Raw genomic sequence first — 12,029 nt, forward strand, 5'->3', positions numbered from 1 at the left:
GCTGTCTTTTAGTGGTTTTGGGATGGAGACTATTTTGGAGTGGGTCCACGTTTTGGGGATGGGGCCCCCTTTTATGATGTCGTTGAATAGGCGGGTCATGTAGGGCATCAAGGGTTCTTTGAATTTCCTATAGAATTCTGCTGTGAAGCCTGGGGCTTTGTGTGGTTTCAGGTTTTTGAGGACCACATCTATTTCCTCTGGGGTGATAGGGCTGTCCATGAATTCCTGTTCCTCATCAGTTAGGGTAGGCATGGTCAGTCCTGCTAGAAATGTTCTGATTTCCTTCTCTGGTGGGTTATGGGAGGTGTATAGGTTGGAGTAGAATTCTGCAAATTCTGAGGTTATTTCTTCAGGGGAGGATGTTATGTTGCCGTCTTTTTTGGTGATGCAGTGTATTCTTGTTTTGAGTGCTTTTTTCCTACATCTATTTGCTAGTAATCTGGAGTTTTTCCCTCCATATTCATAGAAACGTTGTTTAGAATATAGAATGCTGATCATTGTTTTGTTAATTTCTAGGGAGTCTAGTTCTCTCCTTTTTTGTTCTATAAGTTTGAGGAGTTTTTTAGATCCTGTTTGTAGCGTGTTGAGAGGGCTGTGATGTCTTGTTCTATTTTGCTAATTTTTGAGGAGGTTTGTTTTTTAAGGAATGTTTTCTCTTTTATGCAAGCTCCTCTGGTGACCGCTTTCATTGTGTCCCATAGGAGGGGGGTTGTTATATTGTCTACATCGTTTTCCTTGAAGTAGTTTTGGAGGGTTTTTGTGAGACTCTCTCTAATTTGTTTGTTTGTAGTTAGGATGGGACTGAAGGACCATGATGGGGTGGTTTGTGTTCCTTCTCCTATTTTAACGATGACTTCTACTGGGGCGTGATCTGTGATTTTAATGTTACCGATGTTTGTTGATTCCACTGAGGGGATCAGACCCTGTGTGAGTAGAATGCTGTCCAGTCTGGACACTGTATCGTGACGTCCGGATTGGAATGTATGGCTGATGTCTCCCGGGTTTTGCTCACTCCAAATGTCGTAGAGACCCCTGTTTTTTAGCATTTTTAGTAACTTGTAAGAGTTCCTAGTTGTTGGGGGTTTCCTTCGGAGGAAGGTTGCCCATGGGGTTGTAGGGTGGATATCTTTCAGGGATATACCTTTCATATTTAGATTGAGGTCCCCTCCTAGGATTGCTTCCCCTTCAGAGAAGGAGAGGAATTTGTTTAGTGTCTTCTGGAAGAATTCTAATTGTTTCGCGTTTGGGGCATATATGGAGCCAATTTTCAGTTTGATTTTACCATCTCGTTTCCCTTTAGCGAAAATGAATCTGCCTTTTTTGTCCCTGAGGACTGTTGTGGCAGTGAAGTTCAGGTCTCTACTGAGTATTATGGCTACACCGCGAGCTTTCCCTGAGCCTCGTGCGACCCACTGCTGACTGAAGTGGGGGTCGCTCAGGAGTTTGCTGCCTTTGGGTGGGTTGTGTATTTCTTGTAGGAAGGTGATGTGTGGTTTCATGGTGTTTATGTATGAGGTGATGCGTTTTCTTTTGATGGGGTTTCCCAGCCCCCTCACGTTTAATGTAATTGCTTTTAGGTTAGCCATCTTGCTTATCTATTATGTGGGGCGATTCCCTGCCAACCCGTTCGGGTTGTCTTGTGTCTCTCTCTTCGTGTTGTTTAAAGAACCAGTGGGGTTGCGCTGACCTAGGGTGTGGTGGGTGGGGGGCTAATGGGATTAGAGTAAGATTTGGGTTAAAGAGTAGGGGGTAAGTTGTAGAGAGTTTCCTATATGTAGTCATATAGGTGTTTGTTTGGGGTATTTTGGGCCATCTGGCATTTAGCCGGTTGGTCCTAGGTCTCAGCTGGTGTGGAAGGCCGTGTTCAAGGACAGGCCGTCCCCCCTGTTGTTTGCGAGAGGGGGAGATCAGTGAGACAGTGTGAAGTGACTTTGTAACGTCGCTGTCAAGTATAAGGTTCATGAGCAATGTTGCCAATGTTATGAGCAACATTGTTGGTGTGTTGGTGTGTGGGTGCTGGTACGCTCTGGTGCCACCATAGTGCTGGTTGGGTATCAGATTTTAGCCTGATTGTGGGTTGTGTTATTGAGGTTGGAGGAGTTGTTTTTCCTTAGTATGGAGTATGGGAATGTTGAAGGTGTGGGTGGTGGGGAATGTGGTTGAGGTCGTCTGGGCTGGTGTTGGGGTGGGGATTTCTGTGGGGGTGTGGGGCTGGGGGGATGTTGATGGTGTTAAGTAAATCTATGTTTTGGGGGGGAGAGAGAGGGGGAACGGGGGGGGATCACCAGTCCTTCAGTTTGTGGCTTCATTCAGCTGCGGTTGTTTTTGTTGTAGGGTTGTCCATCTGCGATGAATTGGTTTGGTTAATCTTGGTCTGGTTTCTTGTGTTGTATGGCTGGCGGGGTGGTTCTGAGCATGATGCTTGTCTGTATTGGTTTGCGTTGTTGTGCCGCTTCTGTTGTTTCCTTTTCTTCTTCTCTACCGTCGTCCAGTTGTTTGCTGTTGTTTCCTCGTGGTTGGGGCTGTCACTTGGTGGGTTTGTCGGTTGCCATTCCGGTGGGAGGTCGAGTTCAAGGTTCTTTAGTAGTTGTAGGGCCTCAGATATGTTGGTGGCCGTGTGTTGTGTTGTATTAGTTGTTACAATGAGGCGGAAGGGGAAGCCCCATCGGTATTTGATCCCGGCTTGTTGGAGACGCTGGGTGAATGGGCGCAGGCTTTTCCTCCGGTTTAGGGTATCCTGGGATAGGTCCTGTAGGGCCAGAATGGGGGTTTCTCCATATCGAAGGTTGGTTGAGTTTCTGAGGTTGTTCCATACCTCTTCCTTCTTTTTGTAGCGCGTGAAGCATACAATGATGTCTCTTGGGGGGGTGCTGGGTTTTGGCATGGGTTTTAGGGCTCCGTGAGCCCTCTCCAAGTCATCTGCCTCAAGTTTCAGGCCTGGGATTGTGTTTTTCAGCCAGCGTATAATTAGGTCTGCTGGGCTTTTCTCCTCTGTTTTTTCAGGAAAGTTGCGGAAGCGGATGTTACAGCGTCTATTGCGATCTTCAAGGTCGGCTTGCTTAATTTTCATCTCTCTGTGTTCTGCTTCCATTTGGTTTACCAGTTCGTCCAGTTTCTTGTTCACACGTGCGTTCTCCTCCCGGTATTGCTCTATTATTCTTTCTTGCATTTGGTTCTTGTTCTCTAGAGCTTCCACTTTGGAGGTTAGATTGTTGATTAGTGCCTGCATGGGAGCCATTGTGGCCTTCAGTGTTTCTTCTAATCGTGCTTCTAATCTTGCTTCCATTTCCCTCAGATCTCGTTTCGTTACTGGGTGGTCGTCATCTTGAAGGGGAGTTACGGTATTGGCATTGTTTGCCATCTCCCTGGTTGGTGTCATCTCAGTCTCCCTAATGGTTTTGGTTTGAGGTTGGCTTGGCATCCTCTTGGAGTAGGGCGTGTGGTGGTTAGGAGTTGTGGCAGTGGTGATTCCTGGGTATTGTTGGGTTGCTGGGCTGATCAGGCGTTGCCGGTGGCTTTTACAGAGCGTTTGGATTAGGTGGTCATTTGTGTCACTTCTAGCCTGTGTTTTAAGAACTTGTCTAGAGTTTCTGTGGTTGCCTCAGCGTTGCCGCCAAAGCGGGGGGGGGGGGGGAGGTAAGTAGAGATGGGTAGACTAACGGACAGACAGTTCATATAAGGGGGAGAGGTTAGCAGGTAGAGATGCAAGAGATTAGAGGGGTGGGGCCAGGGAAAATATGTGTTTAGGAGGGGGTTGTATATACCCAAACAGGGTATTGGGGTCCGGTTAAGGTGGAGGTTGGGGTTGGGGTTGGGAGTGCGCTCAGAAACAGAGACAGACAAATAGGCTATATGTAAAGGGTGGAGGGAGAAAAAGGAAGAAGAAGAAAGAAAGAAGGGGGGAGACGGGGGGGGAGAGGGGAGATTGGAGTAAAAGAGAAGAGAGAGAGAGAGACAAAAAGAGAGTTGAAAGAGAGAGGAGAGATAGTACAGTAATATCGGCGGTATTAGATTGCCGCAGTAGTTTTAGCTATAGTATGAGGGGGGCAAAGTAGGATATGGTGATATGAATGTGTGTATGTGTTTCCTTTAGGGGAAGGGGGGGATGGAGAGAGGGAGGAGGAAGAGAAAAGGAGAGGAGGAGGGGGAAGGGTGGGAAAAGGAGGGAGAAGAAAAGAGAGGGGGAGAGAAGGGAGGGGGAGGGAGGGTGAGCTGTGGCAATGGTATGGGGGGGGGAAGTTTATTTTAAAAGGGGGGTGGGGGGAAAGGGCTCCCCCCTCAAAAACAAGCTGACGAACAGGCTAAAAAGGGGGTGTTGATTTTAAAAGATAAAGGGGATAGAGAACAAAATTGGGGATGGAGAAAGGTGGGATAAAAGGAAAAAATAAAGGGGGTGAAGGGAGAGAGAGAGGAGAGAAAAAAGGGAGAGAAAAATAAACGGGGGGGAGTATCAATAGCAATAGCAGTGATATGGAGGAAATTTTTGTTTAAAAAGAGAGTGGTGGTCGTGGATGGGGGTGAAAGATCCCCCCCCCTCAAGAACAAGCTAACAAATAGAATAGAAATAGAAATAGAATAGGGGGGGGGATTGTTTTTTTTTTTAATATATATATAAAAAGAAACCTATTTCCCCCTAATTATTATTATTATTTTCTGTTTGAAAAAAGTAAGGGTGGCTGCTGCAGCAGTGGCCCCTCTTTTAAAAAGAAAAATGATCAAAGTAGGTATATGGGGGGGGGGAATAAAAAAAAGGACTTTTTTTAAAAAAAAACAAAAAAAAGGGGAGAGGGGGAGGAAGGGGTTAAAAAAGGATATATATTTTTTAAAAAAAGGGGGGGGAAGAGGGTAGTTTCTTCCTTTCTGCGATCTCCTTCGTCATGCGGTTTTCCTCTGTTTTCCGGAGGGGTAGGCTCCCGTTGGCTCAGCCACGTGTTTTTTCGGAGCCTGTTTTTTCGGAGCCGTGCTCACCTACCTCTCCTCTTCTTTCCCGTTGGCAGAGATGGGGGGAAGCAGCAGTAAAGTTGGGGCTCTTTTTTCTTTCTTTCCTTTTCTCCTTCTTTCCCCCTTTTCTCTTCTTTTTCTCCCTCTCTGCGTTGGCTGCACTGTCCTCCTGGTTTTGGAGCTCCTCTTAGCTGTTGGGGTGGGTGGTCGGGTGCCTTTCCGGGTGCCTTTCCGGCTCAATCTCAGTCCTGGGGGGGTGTTTTGGCTCCTTTGATGGACCCCCGGGCACCCCCAATTCCTCTCTGCTGGCAGTGCTGGCGGCAGCAGTCCTGGGAGTCCGGGAGTCGGCCAGACAGAGCCTTTTACTCTGGCTGGCTTCAGGAGCTCTTTTCTGCTGTTGCAGCCGCCATGCTGCCTCGCCGGAAGTCGTGGGACAGATGTTTAGAGCTGGGAGGATATAGCTCCCAAAAGCTCTTAAACCTAGAGAGTTTTCTGCCCACGTTCCACCACTGCATTGTAACATGATGCAATGTCTTGGGTGAAAAATTTCCTATTATTATTATTATTTCATTTTCATCTGTTGTCCCACAGCAAACTTGCTCTAGATAAACAAATGATTGCAACAAATTAAAATTGCTTTTGCAAATGCTTTTCTAAACCTGTTTCTGGCAATGTTTGGAAACTGTGGCATAAGGTAGTGATGTTTATCTGCTTTCTATCTAAGCGACGGTTCCCAAATTTTGGAGGCCATCTCCCCCTCAGTTCCACAAACTCATCCACCAGTGCTCCCAACCCTATTAAAAAAATCATTATTCAGAACAGTGATTTGCATGACCCCCTAAGGAAGATAGTAAACCAGTAAAATTCAATCCAGGAACAATTTATTGCACGTTCGTTCAAAATCCAGTTAAGACTATTTAGTTTAATTAATCCAATAAAACTGATGAACTTGATCCAACAATGCAAGTTTTTATTTTATTTTTATTACTTTATTTAAGATTTTCAGTTTTATACATTTCAGTAATTTTATAATCATTTTAACATTTCAGAACTTGACTTCCCCCTCTTTCTGCAGTTCCTTAAATTTATTTTTAATATTTTCTGCATATTCAGATTAACTTAATTTACTCATTTATTCATCTACTTTAAATATATATTCTTATAAAACTGCAGGTTATTACAATACTCTGCCAGTGTTCTTATCTGTTTACAATTTATTTATAAATATTCAATAAACAATTTCCATTCTTTTATAAATAATTTGTTATCTTGATTTCTTATTTTTCCGGTAATTTTCACCATTTCTGCATATTCCTTAAGTTTTTGTATCCATTCTTCTTTGGCTGGGACTTCTTCTTTTCATTTTGAGGCAAGTAACATTCTTGCCGCTGTAGCCACATACATGAATACGGTAAATTTCTATACAGTTTGGGTATTTCTGTCCCTATAATTCCCATAAGTAAAGCTTCTGGTGTGTGTTTTTTACAAACGTTATTTTAAACATCTTTTTCAGTTCATTATATATCATTTCCCAGTAAGCTTTAACCTTACTATAAGACCATCACATATGATAAGAAAGAACTTTCTTTCTCTTTACATTTCCAACACTTATTTGATTTGGATTTATACATTTTTTTCCAATTTACTTGATGTTAAGTACCATCTATACAAGCTTTTCAAGGTCTGATAGACATTGACATCTCCAGCGACTCCTGCCACTTTCCCATTAGCATATAGTGCCCCCAATCTCAGTAATCCCACTCCCCTCTTTGGGAACCACTAGTGTAAACTTTATGCTTTGTGGTGGCTGGCTCAAGTTGCCATTCAAAATATACAGTGGGCCCCAGATTGGTGACGGCTGATTTACAGAATATTCACATCTGGAAAACGTGTGTGCTGATTCAGGGGAAATGATTCCTTTCCATGTGACTGGGCAAGCTTGGGTCTTCGCAAGCGACCTTTTGGTTGGGTGTTGATGATCACTGCTATGGTTTCCCACAGAGATTCTTAGACTGAGACATACCATTGGTCCATCTTGTTCAATATTGTCTATACTGACCAGCAACTGCCCCTCGGGGTTTCAGGCAAGAGTCTCTCTCTCTGCCCTACCTAGAGATCTGGTTACCTTACCTCAAAATGGAGATTGTAGAGTTAGAAATAGTTCAGAAAAGGACAACCAAAATGATGAAGGGGGGTGGAGCAACTCTCCTATGAAGAAAGGTTGCAGATAAGAATTTATAAAATTATGCATGGCTCCCTCAACCGAAAGTATACAGGGTGGCAACATGAGAACAGGACCTTCTTTGCAGTGGCTCCCCAGGCAAAAACATTCTTCGTCAACCAGGCCTTCAGCTGTTAATGATCTACAGTCTTTTAAAGAGAGGGGGTGTCCTTTTCTTCCTTTTACTATTATTATATAATGTATTTTGTGTTTTATGCTGTACACTGCCCTGTGGTCTCTCAATGAAGGGTGATATATAAAATTAATTTAAAAAATTAAAAATTAATTGTTTTTAAATTATTTTTTCCCTGTGTTTTTAACAGTTCTTATTTTTCTCTATAAGCCACTTTGAGGCCTGTCAGGGGGAAAGGTGAGGTAAAAATAAAGAAATGAATAAGTAGATAAGTTCCCTCTCTCTCTCTCTCTCTCTCTCTCTCTCTCTCTCTCTAAGTCCGCTCACCTTCCCTGGTGGGAGGTGTTGCAGCTGGGCATCCAGGTCCTCTCAGTGACCTGGCTGGAAGGCGGAGGGATGCCTCCCACATCACGATGACTCCTAGCCACGTCAACCCCCCAGCTGTCCAATCAGCACGGCTGTGAGCGTGACTGCGGGCTGCTTAAACTGCGGCATGGTCAGGAGGAATCCTCCTTTCACGCAGCACAGAGTTAAACTATGGAATTCACCTTCACAGGAGGCCACTAACTTGGATGGCTTGAAAAGAGAATTTGACAGATTCATGGAGGAGGAGAGGGCTATCGATGGCTACTAGCCAGGATGGTTATGATGTGCCCTCCACAGTTGGAGGCAACTGTGAGGCCACTGTGAGAACAGGATGCTGGGCTAGATGGGCTTCCTTTGGCCTGATCCAGCAGGCAAGAAGAGCAATGTTGAGATGCCAGCGGGGATTGACTAGCCGCTCAGCTATGGCTATTTCTGCTAAAGGGGAAGCACAGATCAGCTGCTCTAGCCTGACAGAGGAGCTCAAGGGGAAATGTTCTCTAAGCTAAGCAATGCACCAGCTGCTGATCTTGGAAAACTTGGTGATGTGGCTGTATCCTGAACTTTGGTGGGAGCTGGGATTGAGTAGATCTCACTATCACTCTCCCTCCCTCCCTCCCTCTCTCTCTTTCTCTTTGGTTCTGTCCAACAGAAATTACTGCCAGAATATATCACCCTGCACTCTGCTCTTGTTTTTTTCCAAGCTTACTCACTCTCCTTTTTTTATTGCCCTGTTCCCATTTTTACAGAGCCTCCCTTAATTGCTGTTACTGTAGATCATCCAAAGCATATTATTTAAAAGATCAGCTTTTGCACTGATTTACAGGGCTGCTCTTTGATTTGACGTTTTTACGTCGGGAGGCTTATTTTTCTAATTATTGCCAAAGGAAGTTTCAGATAAGTATCGTTTAATGTTGGGAGCCAGAACCCCAAGGACAGCACATTTCATTTTATTTTTTCTCTTGCTGAAATCGAGCAATCAGGGTTCTTCTCCACCCCTCTCTGCTTTACCTAATTGCCCACCCCCCAAGCTGGCACACTTCTGGGGGTTGATGCGGAGGGATAAAATGGTCATTGTTTTCTGTCTAGAATAACAAAATTTGGCTCCGCAGACCTTTTCTTTTACAGCTACAAGCATTGCCAAATATTAATGCAGACACTGAGGAGTGAATATAAATAAATAAATAAATAAATGCAATAAACAGCCTATTTCAGACAATTAGAGAGTCGTAATCACAGGCTTCCTTGTGTTTTGTTCCTGTTCCTGTGTAATATGATGCAAGGTCTGTGTTGTGAAGGTTGCTGTCTGCTAGGAACAGGGTCTGCTTAAATGCCACCTTGAAGCAACCTGTCATCTCTCTGGGATTTCTTTTCTCTGGTTCCTGTTCTCTCTTTTATCAGAGCTTAGGCAGGAGAGATTATGAAAAGGTTCCATTCTGTTTTGCAGGTTTCCAGGAGAGAGGTCCAGCCACACATATCTAGGTGGAAAGCCAGTGTGGTGTAGTTTCAGACTAGGACCTGGGGGAGACCAATGTTCAAATCCCCTCACTTTGCCATCATGAAGCTCACTGGGTGTGGCCTTGGGCAAATCACAGCCTCTCAACCTAACCTGCCTAACAGGGATCAAATAAGCAGGGGAGAACTGTGTTGGCCACCCTGAGCTCCCTGGAAGAAAAAGTGGCAGTGCTTTCTTTCTGGGGTATGCAGCGTCAGCACCTTTCCCCCCAAATGTTAAAAGTGTGGCACTTACTATAACAACTTCATAGTGAGTTCTGATAGGTGGGATAGAAATGCTATAGATGAATCAATTCTTTTTTTAAAAAAAAAAAGTTTCTATTAATGCTTGAAAAAACAAAAAAGAAGCAATATACAACAGTTAACATCAAATATGAGGTGTTTTTTAACATAAAAAAGAAAAAAGAAAATAAAGACTTGCTATTCTCCGTCTACCAGCTTTATAGACAAATGCAAAACCTTTGCTCCATAGTCACTTCTAACTTTTCTCTTAACATAGAATTGTAGAATTGGAAGGGACCAACATGGGGCTTGAACCCAACATAGGGCTTGAACCCATAACTCTGAGATTAAGAGTCTTATGCTCTACTGGCTGAGCTGTAAACAGACATTTTTCTCTGTCTTCAAACCCAGACATCTCTGGCTCATCTTCCTTTTAGTACAAAAAAGTCCATAAGGGGCTTCCAATCATTAATAAATGTTTGCATAATTCAAGTTATTCCAGAGTGTGGCTATAACCCTACATGCAGCCACCAATAGTAATCCAATTAGTGATTTATCCCCCAAATTCTGATTCTCATTTAAACACAGAATCAGTAACTCAAGCTCTGGAGGCTTGGTGACATGCTGATTTGCAACGTTACTTATCTGATTAAACATTTCTGCCCTAAAATTTACCACAATTGGGCATGTCCACTACAAGTGCCTATAGCTCCTTCTGTCCCCACACCCTCACCAGGAGTCCAGGACATAGGTGAAGTATGTTTATGCATATAGGAAAGTTTAACTGGGGTTCTGCACCATTTCTGCATTATCTTCGGCATTATTTCCTTGATGCTGAATGATATGGTTTTATAGGGATCCTTGCTGTTTTAAATTGCTTTTAATATTGTTTTTAGTGCTTTTACCCACACTGGTACCTTAGGGTGAAGGGTGGGTAATATATAAATTGATAATAATAATAATTGTCTGTTGTGTGTCCCAAGCAGGGTATTCCAGTGGCTTAGCATGATGGGGCAAAAAAGGTAGTTGCCCCAGATGCAAAATTGTCAGGTGCGCAAATCTTCAACACCCGGTGCTGCCTCAGTACAGCTTTACGCTTCCATCGCTGGACTCCGTTGAAAACGGATTCTCCATGCGAACCAGGAAGTGATCTCTCCAGACAATGGAACTATTCTTCTTTTACTATCTCTGTGGCTGTGATCTCCAGGTGACACGGATGCCATTGGGCAGTTGAATGCACATGCATACTCCATCCGTTTCCCTCCCTTCTCCCCTTCCATGCAGCCCTGGTCACTGGTAACCCACGCTGCACCACTGGGGTATTTGTAGGAATAATGCCTCTAATTAGAGATGTTCTAATTGGCTAAAGACAATAGGTAATACCAGTAGTTGTCATGGCTGGGGGGGGGGGGACAGTCTTATGGTGGCTGAGAAGCCAAAAGTCCTAGCAGAAGCTAGGTGGTTGGCTTATCTTATGGTGTATCCACAACAATTTCAGTGATTGCAAGAAAATCCTGCCCATGCCATCTCTAGGCCTATTGGCTGTGCATTCAGTGAATCCTTAGAAGCTCCCAGAATTCAACCATCACACCACTGCCCCGGTTGCTGCTTGAGCAGTTGTTTTGGCTTGCCAACACCCACATTCATAGAATCATAGAATTGTAGAGTTGTAAGACACCTCCAAGGGCCACCTTGTCCACCCCTCTGCAATGCAGGAATCGCAGCTAAAGAATCCCTGACAGGTGGCCATTCAGCACACTGCAGCAGGTTCTCATCAGCTACCTGCTGTTAAGTGGGAGCCACCATCAACAACTTCTTATGAGCTTCTCCATCAGCTTCTGTGTGCTGATTGCTGACCTGAATGGGGGTCTCAGCTGGCCCACAGAGTCAAGTTTTCTGACTAAACTTATTTACACAGCACATAGTTGAGCTATGGAACTTGTTCCCTCTGGAGGCTGCAATAGTTAACTAAGGTGGCTGTTCTTTGGGGTATTTGGCCATTGTAACAACGGGATTCTGGACTAGATTGGTCACTGGCCTGGTCGAACCAGGCTCTTCTTCTGTTCTCAGTTCTTTTGTTCTTGTTACTTGCTGCAGCCCGCAAGTTAAAGAAGCTGGGAAACCTGAAGATGCAAGAAGAAGGGGAAGCAGCGGGCCCCTCCAGCCCTACAGAGGAGCAAGCTCCAAAGATGGCCATGGCACGCATTGAGAGCCTGGAGTGCCAGCCCATCTTCCTCAATGTCCTGGAAGCTATCGAGCCAGGCGTGGTGTGTGCTGGCCATGACAACAACCAGCCTGATTCCTTTGCTGCCCTTTTGACCAGCTTGAATGAGTTGGGCGAGAGGCACCTGGTGCATGTTGTGAAGTGGGCCAAGGCTTTGCCAGGTAAGGAACAGCTCTTGCATTCTCTCTCTCTCTCTCTCTCTCTCTCTCTCTCTCTCTCTCTCTCTCGCATGCATCTATTCCTTATCTGAAGATCAGACATCACAGAAAACAGTACAAAAGCCCCATCTCCCTTCGTGTTATGGTGCAAATATATTTTCTGCTGTGGTTGCCCTTGCTTATTTAGGTTGGGTCTCTCTAAGCATGATAAGGTGACTGTCAGTGTATTTATACTGCATCAGCTATGTGCCT

At 44.5% G+C, this 12,029-nt stretch overlaps 1 protein-coding gene across 2 annotated transcripts in view; it reads left to right on the plus strand.

The window, feature by feature from the left end:
* AR (androgen receptor) overlaps window positions 1-12,029 on the plus strand; it is a 251,429-nt gene that overhangs the window by 190,328 nt on the left and 49,072 nt on the right. For both annotated transcript variants that reach the window (XM_079961278.1, XM_079961279.1), the window contains exon 4: window positions 11,493-11,780. In XM_079961278.1, coding sequence (XP_079817404.1) covers window positions 11,493-11,780 — 288 coding nt within the window. The remainder of the gene's footprint in view (window positions 1-11,492; window positions 11,781-12,029) is intronic.

The sequence above is a fragment of the Podarcis cretensis genome, assembly GCF_951804945.1.
Source record: "Podarcis cretensis genome assembly, chromosome: Z".
Taxonomy (NCBI): domain Eukaryota; kingdom Metazoa; phylum Chordata; class Lepidosauria; order Squamata; family Lacertidae; genus Podarcis; species Podarcis cretensis.